We start from the raw sequence: 25819 nt of genomic DNA, 5'->3' as shown, positions 1-25819 counted from the left end.
CTCCTTTGTGGTTCCGTGGGCTTTACAACCCTAGGGTCACATTTTGGTCATTATTCTGTTACCCAACTTATCTCAGGATTCAAACACAGACACATGCATGGTTCACTTTTATAAGTTTCTTTTCAAAATAGATGTAAAGCAAAATAAAAAGGGAAAATTGTGGAGTGTTATTGTGATCAGCTACTGATATGTCACTTCCTGGCAACTCTTATGAGTAGTACATGGGCCAACTTCTTGCCCTGTTTTATTTTATTCAGTGTTTTCAACAGCCCTTTAAGGAAGCTTCATCATCGCTCTTCGGTATGCTGTTTCATTCAACTGTGCTAAAACAACATCATAACTGAAAGGGTTTCCCCAGTGGCTCAGTGGTAAAAAAAAAAAAATTTCCTGCAATGGAGGAGAGGCAAGCAGGAGATGCGGTTTAGACGAGGGTTCGACCCCTGGGTAGGGAAAACCCCTTGGAGGAGGAAATGGCAATCCACTCCAGTATTCTTGCCTGGGAAAATCCCAATCCATGGGGTCCCAAAACAGTTGGACATGACTGGCCAACTAAATTTGTCATCACTCCTGCTTTACTGATGATGAAACTAAGGCTCTGAGAGACTAAGCACTGTGTTCAAGGTTAGGAACATGGGAGGATCTGAAGACTCCCTCATGCTGAGGGCAAAGGGTCTAGTGCTCTGCCCACGCCTGACATCTACTGACGTCAAAAAAAGGATCCTTTTACTGAAAAGGCAACATGCTGAAAACAGTGGAGTCCCCAAGGGAGGTGCCGGCCTCACCATACCGGCACGACCTGGCCCACGTCCTGGGCACGTCCCCAAACACGCAATCCCTAACTCTCAGGGGCGCAAGGCGCACCCGAAGGGCCATGCACTGGTGGACGTCCCAACCTGGACCAAGGCCAGACCGAGGCCGGCAGTGGCCGCGGTACCCGGAGCCTCCGCCCCGGCCCCCACCTACCACAGGAGGCCTTTCCGAAGCGGTAGGGCGGAAAACTCACTCCCTCCTACGTCCTGTCCCACCGTCTCCGTCCCACCAGCCCCGGTTCAGTTCCGAGTCAGATTGAAACTGAGTCGCAGCGTGACCTGGGCAGCAGACTTCACAGCTTGACTCTCGGTTTCTGGCCTGTGGCTCCGAGATGAGGGTCTCCTGGAGTTGGGACGGATTAGTCAGCGAAGGCGCCCAGCCAGAGCCGGCTCCAAGAGCAGTTGGGCTCTGGTGCGGCGGCGACCTAGGGGTTGGAAAGGCGCCAGGGCCCCGCCCCTCTGCCCGCGCTCATTGCCTCCCGGGATCTCGCGCCCCCTCCTCCCTGCTCCAGCCCCGGGCTCCTCCCCTCGCCTCTCCAGCCCCGCCCGCTCCGCGGCTGCAGCGAGCTAGGCCAGCTGTCACCTCAGTGGGAGGGCCCGGGGGCGCGAGGGGCCGGGCCCAGCCTACTCGGCGCTGCCATTGGCCAGAGTAGGTGAGGCCTCCGCGGGGGGCGGGCCCGGAGAGGATGAATGAAGCAGGAGTGGGCGCCGAGCTGCAGCCAGAGCGTGGTGAGCAGCGTAGCGGCCCGGACCTCTGGACGGTAAGTGCGCGGGGCAGCGAGGGCCGCGGAGGCTCAGGGCGCCTTCATGGGCGCGCCGCCTAGGTGCGCCGGGCCGCGACCTGCTGACGTCAGGGGCGCGGCAGGTGCCCGCAGACACTGGGCGGGGGCTAGGGGATCGAGGTGGCGCCGGCGCTGGCGCGGGTGGAATGCCAGGCAGCGCGGGACGCTGGGCCCCGGCAGTGCTCCCCGCCGCCCGCCTATCCCTTGGGACCGGCTTCAAAACTGACCCCCTCTCGCTTCTAGTTCCCCGGGCAGGGCACCTCCGCGGAGGCGCGCGGAAGGGAAGGGGACGGGTGTTGGTTGGGGCTCGGGCGGGAATGGAGGGAGGGCCTGGGGTGGTTGCCGGGGCAGGTGGCCCGGCGCGCACGCAGCTCAGGCCACGCGGATCGCGCCAGTACAAACGCTCCTCTCGGAGCGGCTGGGCCCCCACCTGCGGCGGATGCCGCCACTGCTGAGTCAAGGAGGAAATCGTCATGAACAGAAGTTTCTCGCGGGTGGCCTCGCTTTGTTCGCGCCACCGCGCTCCAGACACCTCGTGGAGGGGAGCGCGGGTGGAGCCGGCTCCGCGGGCTTGGGCGGGGTGGGTGCGAGGGACTGGTCCCAGCCTGTGCGATGCCGGGCGCTCCGCTGTCCCCGCCCCGCCACGGCGAGGTCCCCCGAGCCCTGCACAGAGCCGGGGCTTGGGTACAGGGGTCCGGGAGCTGAGGGAGGATGGACGAGGGTACAGCCCATGCTCTGCGCCCAACGGGCAGCTTGGCCAGAGACCTGGAAACCATGGCAGAGGCTGGGATTCCAAGCCCGAGGAGCAAGCCTGGGCATTACCGAACCTGGTAGGGAGAACCCAGCCAGGTACTGGGGTCTGGCCTCCGGGGAAGAGGCCCGTGGTTCCCCCTCCCCTCCCGCCACGTGCCGGGCTGGGGTCTCCCTCTGCTGGGTCAGACTTCGTGTGGGGCCTGTTTCTCTCAGGACCACAGGAGTTTTCCACAGTGAAGTAACCAAGTTCCTAGTGACCGCTTTTCATGGTGCTTTTGGGAACTTGGGTTTGTTCTGTCTGATCAGAAACAGGTTCCAAGGAGGAGGTGGGTGAACCGTGATCACGGTGGTGCCATTTGGTTTTCTTTGTGTAGCCTGGAGCGTGTGGACTTCAGGGGAGACCCTGGGTTCAGCCAGGTCGGAGGAGCTCTAATACCAGCAGCAGTCTAACAGGCTGAGCTCTTGGGTCACTGAGCGCTTAGCACAGCAGGCCTTGTGCTGCAGGCTTTGAGTATCAACACATGGAAACCTCCCTCCACTCACATGGGAGCTACTGTTGCTCCCACTTCCCAGATGAGTAAACCCAGGCACTGAGCTGCAAGATGACTTGCCCAAAGTCACACTGGAGAATGTGGTAGAGAGGTTTGAGTCCATGTTTGTGTGATTCCAGACATTCTACAGCTCTGTACCTGGGGAAGAAGGAAACCCAGGAGAGCCAGGCCTGACAAAGGGCAAGGTCCCCAAAGGTGGGCAGCACCTTAGGGGACAGGAGAATTTGGCTGGACAGCCCAGGCCCATGGGGGCAGGGAGGAGGCTTCTCCAGGTGCTGCCGGAGGGCAGGGAGGGAGAGGCATCCTGGTGGGACCCCCACCTGCACCCTGACCATCTTGCATCAGGACTCATCCCTCGGTCCTGCTGGGCAGGGTTGGCAGCCACTGCCTGGACATTTTTCACAGGGCTGCTACCTACCCAAATGGCTATGACCTAACCCTGGTTCCCTGGGCATGGCCCCTGTGGCAGGTGTCCCAACCAAGTCCCTCCCCACTGCCATGGTGAGGCGGCTGGGAGATGCGAAGTCAGACAGGACAGCCGTGTGAGGGAGGTCTTGGGGCTGGTGTCTAGTCCTGGACTCCAGTCTGGTTTGAGTGCCCAACTCCCAAGGACTCAGCTTGGAGAGCCTGACCCTCGCTGGGTCGTGATGGACCTTGGACTGGCTGTGGCTTGGGCTCTGGGTTATGTCTGGCTTCCAAACAGTTAAGTTCTCCCCTGCTTGCTGCGAAATCCAAGTTAACTCAAGGGCTCAGCACTGTCTCCTCCATGCCCTCCATCTACTCGTCTCCATGAGTGCAAATCCAGCCCAGGTCAGCACTGCTAAGCTGTACAAATTCGCAGCTTCATACACTTTTGCTCTGGAGTGAGTTTCTGCTACTTGTCAATTTGAGCCTCCCCACAGGCTACGGGGAGGTGCTGGCACAGACCCAGGTGCTTGCCATCCTGATGGCACAGTAGGCCCAGTGGGGGGCCCAGAGGACTCGCCCTGGCCCAGTTCCCGCTTCCTCTATTGCTTCCTCTGACTGGAGTGTGGACAGAGACCATGAACATATTCCCCCCGCCATCCCGAGCCTTCTGCCTTCAGGCGCAGCAGAGAGCCCACTTCCCGCCTCGGAGGGGTGTATATGATAGTCATCGGGACACTCAGCCACTTTTGTTCCTGGACATTCAGCTGCTGTGTGGCCTTGGCATGGTCATGGTGAGCATGGGTGCCCACATCTGGGCAGGACCCCCGTCTTCACCATGGACAGGCCTGCTGGGACCCTGCCCCAAGACAAGGCCCACCAGCTTGGACCTCTGATGACCTGGGCTCACAGAGATTCAGTGGAGTCAGGTCCTGCTGTCGGGAAGGGGGGCCATCCTAGCTACGGACGCGCTGGATCCAGGATGTGTCTCCCATGGGCTAGTCATGGGGACCCTTCCTCTGCTGGCCCAGGTCAGCCCTCAGCCCGCTGATGTCCATGACGACCATAGCACAGCCCCCTTCCCACCAGAATTAGCCTCTTGGACCACATCTCTGGGGGCGGAGGACGCACTCACAAACCACGTGCCTCTTACAAAAACTGCTCAGTCACGTACAGCCAGTGAGGCTGCCTCAGGTCCAAGTACCAGGCTGGCCTGGCTCTGCTTGTCAGTGTCCAGAGTCACAGGCTCCCGGACTGTGGGCTACCAACATGTCCTCTCCTCCCATGTGGCCGGGAACCACATGAACATCCTCACCACGGGGCTGCCTTTCCCCAGTGGCTTTTTTACCCAGCAAGCCTTGGGGATACCTGAGGAATCCCCCCTCCACCCAGAAGACAGGGGTCTTGGGATCACTGGGCTGAGGGTGGCGCTCCCTTCCCACCCGGGCTTGCTCAGGGCCCAACCTCTCGGCAGATGCATGGGGCTGGTACTTGGACCCATAGGCCCAAGAGGCCACCTGGGAGTGGCAGTGTCTGGCCTGTGCCAAGGCAGGCCCATCATGTGGACAGAACCTGCTCCCAGCACCCCCAGAGCCGTGAGAGCCTCTGCAGTTCTGTTCACCCAACCCTCCCACAGCCCGGGCTTGGGCTGTGGATTCAGGGTGGGAGCAGGAATGTCTACGCTGAGACAGCAGGACACTCCCTGCTGGACAGGTCCTCCCAGGTCTCCTTCAGACAGTCCTTCATTGTCGGCCTCCATGCAAAGCAGCCGGCTCCCTGCCCACTCACCTGTGTGTGGTCACCAGGTTTGCAAATTAGGGTGTGCCGATGCTGCGGTGGCTGCCCCAGGTCCAGCCACCCGGGAGTCTGCTCTGCAAATAGCTTTGAGATGTGAAAGTCCCTCCTCTTCCCCACCCAGTCAGAGGAGGAGAGAGCAGGAGGAGTTTAGGAGGCGAGGGGAGAAGGCTGCCTGCAGAGCCCCCAGGGTCATGGGGAATGGAAGGAGCAGGATGGGGAGGCCGGGAGACAGCCAACGGGGCAATGGTACAGGAGCTCCATGGGGCTGCTGTGTCGGTGTGGGGCAGTCACCGCTGTGTGGTCATGGCTGATGGCCTTGGAGCAGTCAGGTCAGGATGTCTGCTGGCTGGAGCATGAGGAGGAAGGAGAAATGAAACCTGCGATTCTTCCCTGGCTGCCAAGTTCTCAGTGGCATCAGGATGGAGCCTAGAAGCACCTCACACGTGTGGACAGGCCTCACCTGCCCACTCCAGCCTCAGGTCTCCCTGGGGCATTTGCTCCAGCTGCGGCCAGACTATCCCATGGGGAGCCAGGCTGAGGAGCCTCAGGGGCCCAGGCACCACCACCTGAGGCGTAACATATTACTCTGGGTAATCCTGCATCCTTCCTACCTGCTGGGCTTTGCAGACAGAGTTCAACTGGGAGTAGTAAATGCCTGGGGCAGGCCTGAGGAAGAAGTGGGCAGGGCCAAGCAGGTGAATGTGAAAACCACTGAGGTCAGTCCTTTACTGACCCCAGCTTCTCAGTTCTTATAGGCAGGGCCACAGTGAGCCACCCACGTGGAGCTGCAGGCAACTGTGAAGATGCAGGAGGATGGGGGAGAAGGAGCCAGGAGGGGACCCGGAGTCCTTGGCACAGGCACCTCGGTATGCAGCTGATGTCCAGGTGTTGGAAGAAACCTTATCTGCTAAGATAGCCATACGTGAACACACAAGTACTCATACACGCATGCACCTGAGTGCACTCTCTCACTTGTCTCTCAGAAGCCCCAGGTGCGGAGCTGATGGCTGGAGGCCCCAGGGAGCATGTTGTTCTGCTAATCCTCCTGCCTAATCCTTCGGGCTCTGACTCCCCCCAGGGAACAGGGAAAGAGAGGCTCTGGCAAGAGAGGAGACTCCCCCCACCCCATCCCCTCCTCCTGCTTCCGACCTGCTGCTGCCTGGCCAAGAGCAAGCTGGGGTGGGACAAGGAGCAGGCGTGGGTGGGACAAGATTCCCCTGCAAGATCAGGCTCCCCAGGGAGAGCTGTGTGCCCTGCACGGCTGAGGATGACAGTCGCTCTCTTCCCTGCACATGGAGGGGATTCTCTGTGCATCTAGGGCCAGGAGGGTGGTCAAAACCTTCATCAGAGTTGTTCCCAGCCTCAGACATCTTTCCATGAGAACCAGGGCAGTAGAGCAGCAGAGTGGGCCTGGCTGGGTGGTTAGCAGGTGCCCCAGGGCCGCCAGTCCCCTGCTGCCCCCTGCTTTGGGGTCACATGGCTGGAGTACTCTGGAGACTTTGTCCTGGGGCAGTGGTCCAGCACAGGGCTCAGAGGAGCCCTCCTGACTCGGGGGAGAGAGTTACATCTCTAACATGGGGGCGCCCATGGCAGGGATTTCACATGAGCAGGAGACAGCTCCATGTGCCAGACCCAGGGGACAGGCATGGATGAAGGTGGTGGCAGTGACCTGTCAGGTGCCCCTTCCCCGCAGCCGCACTCCCAGGCCTCTGTCAGCTCCAAGCCGTGAGTCTCTCAGCAGCCTGTGCTGTTTGGATTTGCAGCTGGGACAGTTTGCTACTGGTTCTTAAGTGGTGGCCTGGAGTGTGGGGGACTGTGAACTCTTGTGGATGGGATGGTGTCCTGGGGATCCCCACCCCAACTGCCCAGCACAGACCTTGCACAGCAGGTGTTGACTCAGGATTACCTGCTGCGTGAGTCAGGGTTCTCCGGAGAAGCCCAGATGATAGGAGACAGGTCGCTACAAAAAGAGACTAATTAGAAGAGTTCAGCCCACATGATTTTGTAAGCCAAGACTCGGCAGAAATAAAGTCATGATTCCATCTGAAAGCCACAGTCTGGAGACCCAGAAAGAGCGATGAAGTGAAGTGAAGTGAAGGCAGGAAAATGCCCACGTCCCAGTTCAAAGGTGGCCCTGCCAGCCAGAGAAGGCAAGGGTCAGCCTTTCTGTTCTGTTCAGTCGTTCAACTCACTGGATGAGGCCCACTGTCCTGAATCTACTGATTCAGATGCTCACTGATTACAGAAATGCCCTCACAGCCACACCTGTAATGTTTGTCCAGTGTCTGGGGGGTGCGCCCCAGGACCCACCAGACTGACAGGTAGAATCTGCCATCACGCTGCTCTTGGCTCTGAGATCATGGACAAGGTGCCAGATTTAGTTGCAGGCTCAGCAGAAGGAGGGGTGGGGCGAGATGCCTGGAGTTAGATGGCTGCAGTCTCTCAGGTGAGGGTACCTTTGCCCTGGACCTGGGGTACTGGCCGGAGCAGGCCCGGCCCTCCTGTGGTTCAGTCTCCACCCATTGTCCCCTTCATGTCCCCCACCTCCCATCTCCTGCTTGAGTCTTCCTCTACCATCCAGCTGCAGTCACCCAGCCCCTCAACCATCAGCCAAGCCTGAAAGTTCAGGTTCCGGCAGAGACGCCACATGGTAGGTCAGGCCTCAGTGGCAGGTGGGAAGCAGATATGCTTTTCTGCTAAAACGATTTCCAAGTAGATGGAAACCTAGGCCACATGCACAGGGCCCAGGAGAGGAATCGGAGGGGTGGCCCAACATCCTCCCCGAGCCCTGTGGCATTGTCCAGTCCTCGGGGGACCCAGCTGGTCCCTAAGTGGTGCCGCCACTGGACTCTGCCACCCTGCCACCTGCTTTTTGGCCTGAGACAGAGAAATAAAAGACAATAGTCTTGGGGCTCAGCCTAGCTTTCAAGGGAGTTGGCCAACCTTATGGAGAACAGCTGTGAAGTCATCTTCTCCTAGCTGAGCTTCGAGTGGTCGGCGGAGGGGGGTGGGGGGCAGGGGTCACCTCTGACCATTGCAGAATCGGGTCCAGGAAGGAAATCTCCCTGAGTGGCCTGGGCTGCACCCCCAGGCCCTAGCAGTGTTGTCTCGAGGGAGCTGATGACCAGGAACCTGAGACAAAGGGGCTGGCCATGCCCACCGCCCCCCGCCCATACCCGAGTCTGTGTCCTGGACTCTCTGCGGTGCCTGAAACGCCCTTGTGCCAGTGCTGGCAGCTCCTGCAGGCCCGATTCTCAGCAAACCTGTGGGTGAGATCAAGTCCTTGAGCTGCGCACATAGCAAAGTGTCCTTTAAGCCCAGGGCAGGCATCCGCATGACCGTCTGTGTTCACTTCCGGAGCCAGCTCCTAACACCACACACACCCAGCACATGTCACCTGGGACCTTGGTACAAACTCAGGCATCTCCTGAGGACCTGGGAACACTGGGCCCTCCTCAAGGCTGAGATCCCCGTGTCACGGGATCCACATGCCTGCCAACGGAGGGGATACCAGGCACCACTGGCTTCACATCATGGGTGTCTCTGTCTGCCCCCCCACCCCCCACACACAGACACCACAGCGCCTATGTCACCCAAGGGCCCACCCACCCGATTTCTGATCCAAACACCGCTGATGAGGGTGGATGTCTCCAACTGGCGCACAGCACGCGGAGCAGACTCGGGGCTCAGTTACAGCTTGGGTGGATGCCGTCACAGGCTGCCTCAATGGAGGGGGTGGCGTCGAGGTCTGCACGCAGGCTTTTGTGTCCTGGCCATCACAGCCACTCCTGACAGACCTGGCCGGGAGGCACCAGGGCTGTGTAATTAGTGGTGCTGTGGTCCCGTTTACTTCTCAGGCCATACGGGTGGTGACCACTTCCGGTCACCTGGTTAAATGTCTAAAATGGGATTTTCCGTCTGCAAATTGAGGAGCAAGCGATATGCCTGATAGTAGACTGACTTCCTGTGTTTGTGTCAGAGACCAGAGCTGATGGCTCAGATCAATGTCATGCTGACCTGGAACTGTCTGTACCACCCACACTGGCCTTCCAGTCTTGTTAAATGGGTTCTGTTTTCAAATAGGAAGGACTCTATTTCTTAGTGACCATTGCTAGTCATGAAAGCTTAGCGGCCTGGCTGCCTCCTAAACCCTGCTGGGGCCTGATCCTTCCTGTCCTGGACCCTGCATTTCTCCTGCTGGGGAGTCAGCGGGAGAGTGAAACAAACTGGGGAAGGGGTAAACAAGTCTGCGATTTTGCAGTTCCTTGTGGGAACACCCACCCACTGATGATAACTCCTTGGTCCGGTACTGCCCTCCATCCCCACAGGTGACTGGACCAAGCCTCTCCGAGCAGCCAATCCCTTCGGCCTGCTTGGGGCAACTCACTTTGGGTCTATCCCAGCCCAGGCTGGGGTCCAGGGCCCTGTTGATGATGTGCGTGCATTCATGTGTTTGAGCGTGAAAAGTGCAGACAGTGGTATGTGCTCAGGTGCACACACAGATGTGTTGTGTGTGTGTACCTACCTGTGTAGGCACATTGAGACAAAACACTGGAGGGACGAGCTGCACAGGACCAGCAGCACACGGTGGCCTCTGGGCAATGATGAGCCTGTTCTGTTTTTCTCTGAGTTTCTGCATCAGGAGAGTGTTGGAGCCACGGGCTGGGGGGTGGGAAAGGCAGAGCTGTCCTGTCCCAGGGCTCACGCTTGTCACCAGCCACGCTCTTCCACAGGGGCCTGGGCTCCATATGAACTGTGGACACAGCTGCTTCGGGAGCTGGTCTGTGGGTGCAGATATATTGATTTCTGTCCCCTAGGAGCCTTGACGATCCTTCCCCTTCTGCAGACACCTTCCTTGTAGCTTTCATGACTGAACCTGGCATGCCAGGGTGCATAGCTCTATAAATATAGCTCTGGGTGTCGTCACGGCCCCGGGAACGACTGAGGGGGAATTTTTTCTGTCCACACTCGGCCTCAAGATCTGGCTGCTGATTTCCTGGCAGTGCCAGTTTGCAAAATAAACAGTGGACTCTGTGGGTCGATGACACACAGTTGGTCACGGTTCTTTGAATGAAATGTCGGCAAGAACACCTGTGACTCCTGCACGTGGTCTCATCCTAACCAGCCCCAACTGGCTGTGTGACCTCAAGGAAATTGCTGACCTCTCTGGGTCCACTCCCCTTTCCTGGAAGATGGGCTGTGGCCAGGTGTGCACCAACGACAGGGACACAACCTGGGTGTGGAGCTCAGACACCAGAAAGTGGGATGTTGCCATTTCGTGTCCATGGCCTGGCCCCAAGGGAGGATGGAGAGGAGGCCAGGGTGAGGCTAAAATTAGCCAACATGGAGCCTCTAAGGAGCAGGCTGAGGTCTGTAGGAAAGACGGGGTGCACCAGCCTCAACGCACCTGCAAGGGGCTCATGGGAGGTGTTGCTCCCAGACCCCTCCCAATGCAGAACTGCCTCTTGGCCCGGGGTGTGGTCCCACCACAGCCACTTCCCTAACCCTGGGCTGCTTCCCAGTTTGCAAGATTAACACAAGATAAGCCATTCTTTTGTTTAAAAACAGGCAGTCCTGGGAATTCCCTTGTGGTCCTGTGGTTGTTGGTGGTTTTGTTGCTATGTAATATCTGACTCTTCTGACCCCATGGACTATAGCTTTGCCAGGCTCTTCTGTCTGTGGGATTCTCCGGGCAAGAATACTGAAGTATTTCCATTTCCTCTGAGATTCCACACTACAGGGGGCCCAGGTTCAATCCCTGCTTGGGGAACTAAGATCCTGTAAACCAGGCAGCTCTCATGGCCAAAAACCAGCCCACGGACACCCCAAAGCTGCTGTTCCAAGGGCTGAAGGGTCTGTTTTTGGCCACTGTGGCTGAAAAGCTCTCTTTGCTCTCGAGCAGCAGGGCCCAGGCAAGGCGCAGCTCCCCTGAGGCACTCCTGGTGCCCCTCCCTGACCCCACAGCCTGAGAGTGTCAGTGGGAACAGCCCTCTGCCCTTACCACAGGGCCTACATCCTGTTCTGAGTGCCTTTGGCCTCCTGGAAGCCAGGACCCCTTGGGGGCTGCGTGAGGGTCTTATAACAGAGGACCACCAACCAGAGACTTAAAAGGACAGAACTTTGCTCCCCCAGGTCTGGAGGCCAGAGTCTGAGTGTGGGCAGGGCTGCCTTCCGTTGGAGGCTCCGGGGAGGGGCCTTCTCACCTCTTCCGGCTCCTGGTCCCCCCCACCCCCACTGGCGTCCTGGGCTTGTGGCTGCATCACTGTACCTCTGCCTCCTTGTCGATGGCGTCTCTCCTGAGGACACAGTCTCAGGATTTGGGGCCATCCCCAAACCAGGTTGTGCGTGCGTGCCCAGTTATGTGTGACTCTTTGTGACCTCAGGGACTGTAGCCCACCAGGCTCCTTTGCCCAGGGGATTTCCCAAGCAAAAATACTGAAGCGGGTTGCTGTGCCCTCCTCCAGGAGATCTTCCTGACCCAGGAATCAAACCTGTGTCTCCTGAATTACAGGCAGATTTCAGGATGGCCGCATCTCAAATCAAAGATCACGTCTGCAAAGATGCTTTTTCCAAATAAGGTCACACTCGGGGTTGAGGGGCGGGGGGGGGGGAACATTCCTTTTCTGGGGGACCACCATTCTCCCTCCCATGTCCCTGGCAGAGCAGCTCCATCACTAGATGCCTGAAAGACTCGGTCCACAGATCTGAGTCTGGGGCAGCCTTAGGCCTCCAGGCAGCGGCCCCTCCCTTGGCATTTTCATGGGTGGCAGGGGTGTAGGTACAAGTGAGGCAGGAAAATCAGCTTCTTTCCTCTTAAGATGCAGAGTGCTTGTTGCCGCCTGGGTTCCCAGGCAACCTTGGGGCAGACAGAGGGCCTGTTGACCTGGCATAGGGACCACCCTCTCTCAAAGTTTGGCAGTGTTGGGGTGCACAGGAGCCCCTGGGAGCCTCAAGATGCAGTGATTTCATGGCTCTGACTGAGCTCCTTTTGGTCAGGTGCCAGGGGTCAGAGTGAGGCCCAGAGATGGCAGGCTGGGAGTTTGCAGAAAGATGCAGTGTTGGCATGACCTCCCTTAAACTACCTGCGGGGCTGCAGACCTCGGTGGTTTCTGGGGCACCCGCCCTTATCCCTTGCTCACTTCCCACACTCTCCATACTCTGGTCTTGGATGGTTTTCCCTTTTGTGAGAGAGTGCGAAGCCAGCCGGGTGTGAGTTCAGAGTAGGGGGCAGTCAGCTGTCCCAGGCGGAACACACAGCTCAAGCTGGTGAGCCAAGGCCACGGGGAAGGTGCGGGTTGGGGAGACTCAGGTGTTCACACAGCATCCGACTCGGTCCTGCTGGGTCTCAGCTCTGCTCTCTGCTCTGTGGCCTTGTTCAGGCCAGGGGTGCCCTGAGTGTATGGGTCTGGATCCCAGGAGGGGGCTGGTCAGGGAGGCCACCCCCACCACGCTGGACACTGGGTAGGCAGAGTGCAAGGCCTGGGGGAGGGTTCTCCTGGAGCTGGAGACGCTAACCAACAATTCTTCCTGCAGATCGAACCAGCTGCTGGAATCCCGCGTGTCCGTTCCCATTGCTGTCACTGCCTCAGCGGAGATGCCCCAGCACTCGATGGGGGACAAGCCCTTCGTCTCGATGCCGCAGCTGGTCTTCCCCGGCCCACCCCCGGGCACCAACAGCGAGTGTGAACACACCCCCCCCAGCAAGCGGGTGTCCCTCAGTGCACCACTGAGCCAGCCGCTGTGCCAACCCGAGAAGTGTGGGCCCCGGGCGGCCCAGGAGGTGTGCTACGTAGCAGCTGGACAGCCGGGGGAGGCTTGTGGCTGGCGGGCCTTTGCCCCCGCGTGCCTGCAGGCCTTCAACACGCCTCGGGGCTTCCTGCTGTTCCTGTGCGTGGCCTCCTTCCTACAGGGCATGACAGTGAACGGCTTCATCAACACCGTCATCACATCCATCGAGCGGCGCTACGACCTTCACAGCTACCAGAGCGGCCTCATCGCCAGCTCCTACGATGTGGCCGCCTGCCTCTGCCTCACCTTCGTCAGCTACTTCGGAGGCCACGGCCACAAGCCCCGCTGGTTGGGCTGGGGCGTGCTGGTCATGGGCGCCGGCTCGCTGATCTTTGCGCTGCCACACTTCACTGCCGGCCGCTATGAGGTGCAGGTGGATGAGGTCGTGGGGACCTGCGGGGCCAACCGCAGCTCAACGTGCAGGGATGGCGCCTCCAGCCTGTCCAGCTACCGGCTGGTCTTCATGCTGGGCCAGTTCCTGCACGGCATGGGTGCCACACCTCTCTACACGCTGGGCGTCACCTACCTGGATGAGAACGTCAAGTCCAGCTACTCACCCGTCTACATCGGTGAGTGGGCGGGCGTGCTGGCAGTAAAGTCCACTGGGCGTCTGCTCGAAGCCCAGCCCCGTCCAAACCCCTTATGTGCATTTCCTCATTGGCCACATGTGGTCACACCTGGCCTCAGGGGCTCCTAGGTGAGGTGGCAGGTAAGCATGGGCCTGAATTTCACCTGACGCCTCAGGTGATGGAGGTGGTGCCGGCCGAGCTCAGCCTGATCCCCATACATCTTGCGGGTTCCAAAGTGCGTGGGCTCTGGTGGTCCAGTGGTTAGTACTCTGTACCTTCACTGCAGGGGACCCAGTTTTGATCCCTGTTTGGGAAACTAAGATCCCGTAAGTTGGACTCAGCTAGTGACCGGGCTACAGAGCTGGGCACTGCCATGCCTCCTGTGGGGGATGGCCTCAAGCCTCATGCTGCCCCCGAGACCCTCTTGTTTATTTGGGTGAGATTTCTGAGCTCTCAGCCTTAATGCCGCCTACTTCTCTGTGTCCATCCTACGTGGCCCACTCTTCCAGGGCAGGGCCGGGGTCAGTGGAGAGCCCTGCTCCAGCCTGGCCAGGCTCACTCACTGTCCCGCTTCCTACATCCACCATCATGTGGCAGTTGCCGTTCTGAGGACTGGGGTGGGGGGGCATTTGGGACCCAGGTGAGCCCACAGCCCCGCACAGGTGCCACCCTCAACTTGCAAAATGAGGGTCTTGGGATCTTTTGAGGGAGAAAAAGCCCAGGGGGTGTCTGTGAGGCTTTGAGAGGAATGTTTTAAAATCACCTTGAAAGGTTGACACTGGCCAATATCAGACACAGTGGAGACTGTACAAGGAACACTCGAGTTAAAGGGGTTCCCGCCTAGGGCTGGGGTAGAGGGCAGCGATGCAGGGGCTTCTCCCAGGTGGGCAAGTGGGGCGGTGGGTCCTGACGGTTCTGCTCCTTTCCAGCCACCTTCTACACCGCGGCCATCCTCGGCCCCGCAGCGGGTTACCTGGTGGGCGGCGCCCTGCTGAACATTTACACCGATATCAGCCAACAGTGAGTGACCTGGGCCCTACGGCTGTGATCTAGTCCACAGGGAAAGCGCTGCTGTTGGTGCAGGGGGATGGTGGCCCTGCTCTGATGGACCAGGGAGTCTGGGGGCCACTTGGAGAGTGTGGCCTGGGGGAGGGGACAGTGTAGATGGACGGCCTCCCAGAGCTGGGAGAGACCAGCCGCAACTGCTCCCATGCTCTTTGCTGAGGCCAGGGCATCAGCCACGGCCCCTCTGCACTGCTTCGGGAGGGGGATGTGCCTTGCCCTGCTCTTGCTGGGAGAGCCTGGCCCCCCACCAGCCCCCAGTCCCCATGGCCTTGTCGGGAGGCAGCCTGGCAGGCCCCAGAGGAAGGGATGGACCTGAGCAGGCTGCACAGCATCTGCCAGCTGGTTACCATGGTGCATCCCCACCCTACATCTTTCCTGCTGCCCTCGTCCACTGCTGGTCCAGACCTGGGGTGGGGGGAGGCATCAGGGCAGAGCCTTTGGCCTCTGCCTCTTGCTGACCAGCAGACAGAAGGGTGCCTGGTGTGTGTGCTCTGGGTGCTGTGAGCACAACACCGACCCCAAGCATCTCTTGCCACAGGACGGAGCTGACCACCGAGAGCCCACTGTGGGTGGGCGCCTGGTGGGTCGGCTTCCTGGGTGCCGGGGCCGCTGCCTTCCTCATCGCGATCCCCATCCTTGGCTACCCACGGCAGCTGCCAGGTGGGTGCTTCCTGCCCCAGGTGAGTGGGAGACAGGACACCCTGTGCCCTGCTCCCCCTCCTCCCTTCATCCCCTGGGTGATGCCGCCTTCCTGCAGGGTGGCCTGACCCGTGTGCTCCCTCTACGCCTGCCACCTCTACCCGCTCAGGGACCCAAGGGAGAGGCTTGTTTCAAGGGGGAGGTGCGCCCGTTTCAATTCCTTCCCTCTGGAGAAGGAGAGCCCGCAGACTCTCTCCCACCCCCTTTCTCTGCCAGTCTGTCACCTCAGTGCATCTACTGTCTGTCCAGGAGCCTTGTCCACCAGCTGGTCCCACACCCAGGAGAAGCGCTGGGGCCTTTGGTCTCTGCCATTCACCAATACCCATCCTTTCAGGCTCCCAGCGCTATGTGGTCATGAGAGCATCTGAAACATACCAGCTGAAGGACAGTAGCCACGAGGTGACCAGCAACCCTGACTTCGGGAAAACCATCAGAGACCTGCCTCTGTAAGGACCTTGGGGGCCTCTCGTCTGTGCCTGTGTGTCCTGCAGACCCTTTAGGGTCCTCCACATGCTGGGTCTTCACCCTCAGCTAGGAGAGGCCTGTGACCCCTCCAGGGCCACGTGGGAAGCCCACACCCCCTATACATCCTGTGACCCAGCAACCTTCAGGTCTTGGCTCCAAAACTTGGGCAAAGAGATTAAGAAGCAGCAGACAGAACCTCCTGGCATGGGGCCACCGAGGGCCAGTTCTGACACCCCACAGTGCCTGCCCCCCACTGCCCAGGCCTGTGGACCCAGGGACCCGCACACAGGGGCCTGTTCATACTCCCGCATGGCAGGTTCTGGGGGCCGTGCCTGGCACCTCCTCATGGTCACTAAGTGAACCCCTGATGCTAGGGTGAGTTGCCCTGCAGACAATGAGCCCACAGTCCTCAGGGAAGCTACTGACCCCCCCACCCCAGGAGTCACCCCTCCACCTGTCCTCTGATCGTTTCACTGGGAGTCACCTTCATGTGCCCTCGGGGCTCCGTGGAAGGAACCATCCAGCCTCTACCTCCTCTTGGGCAGTGATGTCCTGTTTATGTCATGTGTGACCCGGCCTCATTTGCTGACGTCACCGTGTCGGGACAGAGCCAAGGCTGCTGGGATCTCAGAGGGACCATGTTGGGAGGGGGCTCCTGGTGGGCCAGGGCCCCTCATCACGGCATTCTGTGAGGGGCTCTCCTAGGCAGGGGAAGGAGGCCCTCAAATCACCTGCCTGAGTTCAGCCTCACTGAGTGCCCACCTGCCCCACAGCTTCCTGAGCCCATAAATGTCCCCCTGGGGGGGTGGGTGCTGTCAGTGGTGGGAATGAGCCCCTGATGTCTGTCTTCAACACAGGGAGGATGACATGGGGTCATGGAAGCCCTGGGCTTCTTGCTGCCTGGTTAGACCCCCCAGAAGAGCCACCCACCCAGGAGTTGCCCCTGAGACTGGCAGAGCTGGCCCAGGGCTGCCCTGGCTGGGGACACGCTTGTCCTGTCTCCCAACAGCACAGTGGAGCTGGGTGCAGGGCCACCCACTCCCTCAGAGCAACGCCAGCACCAAGGGTGTTAACAGCCTGGTCCCCATAGCCCCAGGGACAAAGTGCAGAGATAAGGAGATTTCTGCTCAGGCTTGGCTCCCTGAACTGGCTGTTGCTGATAAAAGGAATCCAGGAACATGGCCCACTGTCAAGGTTGTGACTAGTTCTCTGAGCCAAAGTTCAATACAAGAATTTCAGTTGAGGAACCTACAGACAGGGATTAAGAAATGAGGAAGTTCACATATTTCTGGGACAAGTCACCTGGCCTGAGCCTTGCTGAGCATCCCCATAGCCTGAGCAGGTCTGGGCAGGTCCGGGAAGGGACTAGCCGCACCCAGGGCTTCCCCACTGCCACACACACAAACACACACACACACACACAGGCACACATACAGACACACATACACACATAGGCACACACGCACGCACACAGGCACACACACACATGTACACAGGCACACGCACACACACAGGCTAGTCCCAGACAGCCTTACCAAGACGGCATTTCCTCTGCATCTTATTTCCTCCATGTACGTGGGACTCAGACTGTTGACCAGAAAGAAGCCTGGTCATAAGTCCTCTAGTCTGGAAGTCAGTTCTAAAATGGAATCAGGTCCCTGTTTGCATCAGGAGGGGGACAGAGGCTGCTCTGAGGTTAACCTGAGCAGCTGCGGGGTTGGGGTGACTTCATTAGTGTCGATCCCCTCCCCCGGGGGTTATGGCCTCACTGCAAGCTCCTACTAGTCAGGATCCAATTTAACGCTGGCCTGTGTCCTCAAAATGAAGAGCGTTTTGGTGTCAGGGTGTCAGCACTGCTTTGACAGATGCGCTGACGGCTGGGATGGGCAGGGTTTCCCTCCTGGGAGGGTCACACTCATGTCTGAGGGACTGGTTCTCCGGGCGGGTCTCCCTCCTAGGAGTGTGACCCACAGTGTCTCAGGGTGTGGGACTTTCCTCCTGGGAGGGTGACCCACAATGTCTGAGGGGCTGGCTCTGCAGGCAGGAGGCTTATGAGGCCTCAGCTGCAGACACAGAGAATATGAGAAAAGACGGCCGTCCTCAGCCGCTGTGACAGGCTCTGTCAACACATTTGTCACCAGACTTTGCCTGCTCGTGGGCACCTGAGAACACCCATGGCTCCAAAAGAAACTGCCCCCAGCCCACATCGCTTTCTCAAGCCCCTGGTGTTACCCCACTAGCCACTGTCCCCCAAGTGCCCACAGAGAGGAGTTGAGAGCCAATCAAGCCCACCAGGGGCTCCTTGGAGGGGTCTCTGGCTCCAAACCTCAGGTCTTCCCATCACCCCCTTTCACTGGTGGTGCTTGAGTCAGCCCCCCTGCAGGCCCTGATCCCCTCTCCTGGTGGCCACCCAGTCCTGGATGATGACAGCTGCCTGTCCCCTCCCTCTGCTCCTGTCCCAGACCCCTCTGCTGGTCCTCCCAGCTGCCCCCGGGGCTGATTCAGTAGCATCACGATCCCTCGGGGTCTCTCCCAACACTGGAGCCAGACTCTGTGACCCCCGCCTTTCACAGCAAGCCACGGGCTCCAGATCCCGGCACCAGTGCTTACCTGCCCCACGCATGGTTTCTCTGGGGGTAAATGTGGGATGTCCCCTGCTCTCCTGCACCCCACCCACTCCTCCCTCAGAACCAGGGCTCTTTGTGTTCAGGTGGGAAGGGCTCTGTCTCTGGCCCACTCTGACCCTCGGTCTCTTCTGTCTGGTCTCCATTCCCCTCCCCTGCAGCTCCATTTGGCTCCTCCTGAAGAACCCCACGTTCATCCTGCTCTGCCTGGCCGGGGCCACCGAGGCCACGCTCATCGCCGGCATGTCCACATTCGGGCCCAAGTTCCTCGAGTCGCAGTTCAGCCTCAGCGCCTCGGAAGCTGCCACCTTGTTTGGTGAGAACACTCCTTGAGTCTTAGGGGAACGGGTCCTCTGCTTTTTCATCAGTTTTCAGAGGGGCCTTTGATAATCTCTTCTAGAAAACCCCAGGCAGTGCCACCCACACAGGCCACACATCCTGGTTGCGTGATCCTGCCCAGGCAGGGGCCCAGAGCAGGCATCCAGGCTCCTACAGGAGAGCTCTGATCACACTTACAAAGCCCCACTCCCAGATGGGGAGAAAGGTCCTTCCTGGAGGCTGACCAGTCTCTCTGTGGGGCCTGGGGAGCCTGGGCCTTTGTGTCCCTGGTCGTGGTGGAAGGGGTTTGGGTGGCAGATACCACTAGACTCCCTTGGGCCTGGCCATCCCTGGGAGCCAGGCGATCAGTGTCCTGGGATCTCCCTGAGTCTGGAGCCCTGGGCCAGCTTGGCTGAAGGCATACTGTGGCCAGAGGTGGTTGGCCTTCCCAGGAGAGTGAGGGTCCTCCTCAGGACCCTCCTCCCAGCCCTGTTCACGGCGTAGCCCTGTGTTTGGGGGCAACCATGGCCTCACAGAGAGCATGCCGGGCATGAGGTATGTGGGGTCCATCCTGGCCAGGCCCCACCCACAGGGCTCCCTTCCCTGCATAGGTGGATGATGTCAGATTGGGGCCCTACCCCCCAACTAGTGCCCCTAGACATCCCTCCTTGCTGGCCTCATGGCTGAGCCCGTCTGCCCATATCCCCACCCAAACAACTGTCTCCCCTTCCCCAAAGCAGCCGATAATCCCTTCTTAGAACAGCATATCCCTAGGGTCCCCAGAGCTGGTCTCAATCTGGGGAGAGGGGCTCACTGAGCCCAGGGACTTTGAGGTCTCCTCCACCCCCTCCCCTCTGCACCCCGTCTCTGGGTGACCTGGAAGCCACATGCAGATGAAGCCATGCATGCCATGTGCTCGGTCACCTCAGTTGTGTCCCCCTCTCTGTGACCCTATGGACTGCAGCCCACCAGGCTCCCAGGGATTGAACCCAGGTCTCCCACATTGCCGGCGGATTCTTTACCATCTGAGCCACCAGGGAAGCCCTACTTCATACCAAATGGCAGCAGCCACCAGCTTCTCCAAATACTTGTGGTCAGACTCTGACTGCATGGGCCCAGTAGTGTGTTTGTCCTGTGGCCTCCCCAGCGGGTGGGGCTGGGGGCCAGTGACCTGTCCTCTTCCCTGTCCTGTTCTTCCCCTGCCTCCCTGGGCCTCTGAGTGGCTGACCTGGTGGCCTCCCCAGGCCACAGGGTCCCTGAGAGCAGTGGTCAGGGCCCCCATGTGAGGCGCAGAGCCCAGCGCTGCCATGAGAATGGGGCCCCATGACTGTGCACCTCCATCTCCCCATCTGTAAAGTGGAGATGAGACCCAGCTGGCCCCACCCCCAAGGCCCCCAGGATGGCCCTGAACCCTTCCCTCTCCTCAGGGTACCTGGTGGTGCCAGCAGGAGGTGGAGGCACATTCCTGGGTGGATTCTTTGTGAACAAGTTCAAGCTCCGAGGCTCCAGCATCATCAAGTTCTGCCTGCTCTGCACCCTGATCAGCCTGCTGGCCTCCTTCATCTTCCTCATGCACTGCCCCGGGGTGCCCATGGCAGGCGTGACCACTGGCTACAATGGGAGGTAAGGGCCAGGCAGCACCGGGGTGAGGGGAGACCCCTGCGTGTGCTGGGGGGGGACCAGGGGTCCCTGGAATGGAGGTGGGGTCTGGCACTTGGGGTGCAGCCTCTGGAGGTGGTTATAACAGCAAGGGGACTTCCCAGGTGGCGCTAGTGGTAAAGAATCCACCCGCCAATGTAGGAGACATAAGAGATATGGGTTTGATCCCTGGGTCATGAAAATTCCCCTGGAGAAGGGAATGGCAACCCTCTCTAGTATTCTTGCCTGGAGGATCCCTCAGACAGAGGAGCCTGGCGAGCTATGGTCCATGGGGTTGCAAAGAGTTGGACATGACTGAAGTGACTTAGCAAATACGCAAGCGTAACAGCAAGGATGATGACCTCAATGGGGCCCGGTGGCCGGTCCCTGAGCCTCTGTCTATAAAATGGGACAGTGGCAGCCCCAGCTGTGGAGCACTCTCAGCAAGTTCAGAACCCCTCAGATGTGGGCCGGTGAGGACCAGACCCCAGACTGGCCTCCACCCCACCGTCCCTGTCTTCTGCCCGCAGCCTCCTGCCTGAAGGCCACCTGGAGCTGATGGCTGCCTGCAACCTTCACTGCGGCTGCCAGCCGGAGCATTACAGCCCCGTGTGCGGCTCCGACGGCCTCATGTACTACTCGCCGTGCTATGCGGGTTGCTTGGAGGTGGCCATGCCCGGCCCGGGCGGCCAGAAGGTAAGAGTGGCCCCTGAACGCGTGGTCGGCGCCCGGTCGCGGGGCGGGGGTTGGGGCCCTGCCGCTTCCTCCTGTAATCAGCGCTGTTGTTGCGCTCCTCAGGTGTACCGAGACTGTAGCTGTGTCCCTCAGAATTTTTCCTCTGGTTTTGGCCATGCTACCGCAGGGAAATGCACTTCAACTTGTCAGAGAAAGCCCCTCCTTCTGGTTTTCATATTCGTTGTAATTGTCTTTACCTTCCTCAGCAGCATTCCTGCACTAACAGCAACTTTACGGTAAGCCCGGGGTGGGGTTCGCTCTGGTCCAGAACCTTCCCTTTGCAGCTAAGCTGGAGCTCTGAGGATCCCTGAAGGGTGTGTGCCGGGCCCCGAAGAGCTCTGGCAGGAAAGAGCTGACTGCCTCTTGTGGTGCTCGCCACCAGGGAGGCAGTGATGCAGCCCGGGGCTCGGCCAGGACCCAGAGCCGCCGTGGGGGTGTTATGTGTCAGGCAACCAAGCTTCCCCAGGCATTGACTGGTATTGGTTTTCCATTGCAGGTGCGTCTGTGATCAGCAGAGATCCTTTGCACTGGGAATCCAGTGGATCGTGGTTAGAACTCTAGGTACTGTGCTGTGTAAGGAAGCCAAGCACAATTGTGTGGTGTGTTCACTGCACAAGAACCCAGCCAGGCTGACGAGCCTCCCAGCAGGAGGCTATGTCGCCCCAGGGAAGGATGCTATTCCCTAACAGTCCACTAGAGGGACCCCTGGCCATTTATTTGCCCTGAGGGTGCCTTTGTTCAGTCACTTAATTTTGTCAGACTCTTTGCAACCTCGTGGACTGCAGCACGCCAGGCTTCCCTGTCCTTCACTATCCCCCAGAGTTTGCCCAAACTCATGTCCATTGAGTGGGTGATGCCATCCAACCGTCTCTTCCTCCAATGCCCTCTTCTCCTCCTGCCCTCAATCTTTCCTAGCATCAGGGTGTTTTCTAAACAGCCCAGAGTGTGCCCTTTCCTCAGTAACACACAGGCTCTACCAGAGCCAAAGATCATGGGGCATCTTGGTTGCAGAGGCAAATCCCCAGAGAAAGGAGCACTTAAGTTCCCTTTGCACCCCCTGAGAACACCTTCCCGAGGGTCCATGTTGTGTGGGTCACTGGCACTGTACCCCCGCCCCTGCTCCCCGGATGTGTCCAGTCCCTGAGTGTACCTCTCTTCACAGGCAGCATCCCGGGGCCCATTGCCTTTGGCTGGGTGATCGACAAGGCCTGTCTGCTCTGGCAAGACCAGTGTGGCCAGCAGGGCTCCTGCTTTGTGTACCAGAATTCGGCCATGAGCTGGTACCTGCTCATCGCAGGGCTGGGGTACAAGGTGAGCAGGGCAACGTCCCTCCAGGAGTGCTTTGGGGGAGGGGTGGGAGCCCTAGAGCCCACTCCAAAGAGCCAAGAGTCTTCTCCCATTAGTCAGGGGGTCTGGGCAGCCCCTGGGTTCTTCCAACAGCTTCATCCCCCACTGGAAGGGGTGCCCTGGGTATCACCCCTGCATCTGGTTGTCAGAAGGGGATCCTTCCCTGTTCTGAGCGGTCACTATTGGGTCATGATGACCTGATGCCAGTGGAGGCAATGGCAGGACAGCAAGTCCAGGGCTTATGTCCAGGCCACCCCCATCCCCCTGCCCTCTAGAGCCCTCACCACCCCCCACCCACCTACCCCACCCACCGTGACTTGCCCTGGGGCTCTGGTCAGCTGAGGCTTTGAAGAAATCAAAAACCACTCCCCTGAGCAAAAGCCAGGTAGGCCTGCCCACTTTGGGCTGGTGGGCTGGGAGGGTCCACAAGCTGAGTTTCTCCCTCTGCCTCTCTGGTGGGCCTTGAGTTAACGTCCCACTTTTCAGCCTGACCCTCTGCTTTCAACTCTTAAAAGAACCTTTCTGCTGTATCTCTCCATACAAGATCTGCAGGGAGAAACTTAGTATTTTTATTTTGAATTTACCCCCATTAGAGGAAAAGATGCAAGACTTCCCAAATAAAGCAGAAGCCTAGGGCCAGTCTATAAGAATGTCTTGGTTTTCTTCTTCGGGTGGAGGGTAGACTCGGGACGTCGTACTGGCAGAACCGCCTCTTTGGGGAGAGCCACAAAGACAGGATTCTCAGCCACCTTTGGGTTTATCTCCCCGAAGATTAGCTTAAAAATAGCCACGTGTGAGAAGGGATTTGTGGGGCCCGGACAAGTGGGTCAATTCAAAGAGTCGTGCCTACACAGGGAGCTGGCCCTTGCTTTCCTTTTTCCCTGTGTTGTGTGATCCCTCAGCCAGAGCAGCTGGCTGGTACCTGGACCACTGTCTGCCCAGATAGCACCCCCACAACCTCGGCACTGGGGTTGGATCGGCTCCCAAAGTCAGTGCTAATTTTAGTGGGGACGGGGGAGTGGCCAGGTGCTCCCATTGGGTCACAAGGTCACTAGAGGAAATAGCCTCTTGTCACTGCAGTTTCAGGTCCATCCACCCAGGCAGTGCCCCTGTGAAAACCCAGCTTTCACACCTTAAACACACATACACAGACAGAGGCCAGCATGCCTGCCCATAGTGTTGTCTTCCCGATGGCCTGTGACTCCAGCATCAGCAGTGGGTGATCTGGGCAGTGCCTGCAGTGAAGTGACCACCAACACTGACCACCTCTTTCTTAGGTTCAGGGGCAGCTATGACAAAACACCCCACACTGGGGCTTAGACAGAAATTAATTCTTTCCTGTTCTGGAAGGCAAGTGTCCAAAATCAAGGTGTCTGTAGTGTTTCTGAGGGGTTCTGTCAGCTGTCTCCCCCTCCCTCCTTCCCCTTCCCAGTGGCTCCTCCACCCTTGGGTCTCCTAGGCTTCTGGGGGCAGCACCCCATCTCTACCTCCATCTTGGCTGCTCCCTGAGTGTCTGTGTCAGCCCCCCTTCTCTATGCAGACACCAGTCACTGGACCTCATGCAGAATGACTGCAACACCCCTAACTTAATTTTGCCCACAAAGATCCTATTTTCAGATCGAGTCCTGCTCACAGGTTCTGGGAGTCAGGACATATCTTTTGGGGTACACTGTTCAGCCCACAGCAAGCACTCCCCACTTCCCCAATGCCCTTGTTTTCAAGTCAAATTTAATTTTTCATTCCCCCACTAAAAGTACTGGTATCCAAGCTGGGCCTGGCTGTGCAGGACAGATGGGTCCTCTGGCCAGAGCATGACCTGGCTCTCCAGGATGCTGTGAGGAACCCAGGGCCAGGCCAGGGGCTCAGAAGCGGGAGCACCGGGGACCTCTGGGCGGGCAGCTTGGCCAAGGTCCAGTGGCTCCTTTCTCCCCAGGTCCTGGGCTCCATCTTCTTCGCCATTGCCTACTTTCTGTACAAGAGCCCATTGGGGTCTTCTGATGGCCTGGAGGCTTCTCTGCCCAGCCAGTCCTCAGCCTCTGACAACCCCTCAGACCTTCAGGAAGCCCCCTCAGCTCTCCGTATCCAGAGTAACATCTGATGGCCCACCTGCCCATCCAGAGGCACAAACTTGCCATGCAGCACTTCCTGGAAACACTGTCTCATTGCTCCCCAGAAGCGGGGACCCCTCCCCAATTGAACCCCAGCATTGAAGACCTTGCAAAAATCTGCCGGTGCATCTTGGGGGACTGAGCTGATGACCACGTGTCGAAGCCTCAAGGGCACCTAGGAGGAAGAATGCAAGATGCATCCAAGTGGAAGCCACTGACCCAGCCCCTCTGGACCTCACCAGACGGATCAGGGTGACCAGCTCTTGGCTTGGAAGGAGCAGCCGGCTTCCCAGCCAGATGAAGTACCATCTCCCTTTGGTCCCTCACTCTCCACTCTTTCTTCGCCAGATGGCGTCCTCGGGAGCCTCAGGGTCCCTTGGAAACATGAACAGCTGTGCTTGTAAAGCCACCTGCGCCCTCCTATGTGACTGCGTCTGTCATTGCACAGAATGCGAAACCACCTGTGGACTCCAGGGAGCTGCTCCTGTGTCCCCTCTTCTCTCCTTCCAGTGGCAGATGCCTGGAATGAGTGGTGCCCAGTGGAGACGCTGAGCTCCCATCACGGTCTTAGATGTCTGGGGCTCCTCACAGTACTCACGCTGATGCTGGCCCGGTTGAGGCCACTTGGAGAAAGGGACAGGGATCCTGCACTATGGACAAGCTGGTGCCTTGGAGCTCCTGGGTGGGTCCATGGCATTTTTCAGGCAGCCTGCCTTGATGTCCCACGTTTCTCCTGATAAAGAGGAGACCCAGGGGCTGTGTCCTGGGGAACTTCTCCTTCATGTGTTGTTGTAAACCTACTGTCATCTCCTGTCCTCGGGCTCACAACCCCACAGTGGGACAGGAGCAACCTAAGAATGTAGCTAAGGACCCATATTCTGTATAAGCACTTATTTATAGAATTTGTTTTTACCTGACCGTGTGCTGAGCACTTGAGAATTCTACCCGGAGGGCACTGGGACTTGGGTGGAATGTTTATTGTCCATGTCCTCTGTTAAAACTGTATGTGTATAAATATATTTTAATATTTAAAGCATATGTTCCTGCCCAGTGTATTTTATTACCATAAATCTGCAAAGTTCAGCAGTTTTGCAAATTGTCTGAGTGGGCTTTTGTGAGTTCATGTCCTTATGGGCTGCCCTGGGGCGAGCCGTCACTTGATTGAGGTCCCTCCCACCGCTCCAAGTGGTGACTCCTTCCCCGTGTGACCTGAGTCCCCTCCCTTCAGGGCCCAGCACCCAAGTTGGGGACAAGGGGCTTGGCCCTCAGCCAGGGTCCTGCTTCCCACCACTCTCATGAAGCAGTGGGATTCGATCGGGGTGACTGGATACCGTGGCCGGCACTTGTGTGTGTGGACACGCGTATG

General features: G+C 58.7%; 1 protein-coding gene across 1 annotated transcript; it reads left to right on the top strand.

Annotated features, from left to right (window-relative positions):
- The first annotated feature begins 1391 nt into the window (after positions 1 to 1391).
- On the top strand, positions 1392 to 25489 carry SLCO4A1 (solute carrier organic anion transporter family member 4A1). Its single transcript, XM_043884641.1, has 12 exons — positions 1392 to 1570; positions 12631 to 13454; positions 14384 to 14474; positions 15058 to 15179; positions 15553 to 15664; positions 18469 to 18623; positions 20053 to 20248; positions 20794 to 20959; positions 21062 to 21234; positions 21495 to 21559; positions 22161 to 22309; positions 24279 to 25489. The coding sequence occupies exons 1-12, from the start codon at positions 1500 to 1502 to the stop codon at positions 24441 to 24443; spliced, it is 2289 nt and encodes a 762-aa protein (XP_043740576.1). The 5' UTR covers positions 1392 to 1499; the 3' UTR covers positions 24444 to 25489.
- Positions 25490 to 25819: the final 330 nt, after the last annotated feature.

Source organism: Cervus elaphus, chromosome 23 (genome assembly GCF_910594005.1).
Source record: "Cervus elaphus chromosome 23, mCerEla1.1, whole genome shotgun sequence".
NCBI lineage: Eukaryota > Metazoa > Chordata > Mammalia > Artiodactyla > Cervidae > Cervus > Cervus elaphus.
Note: the sequence above shows the minus strand (reverse complement) of the source record. Positions and strands in the feature narration are given on the sequence as shown.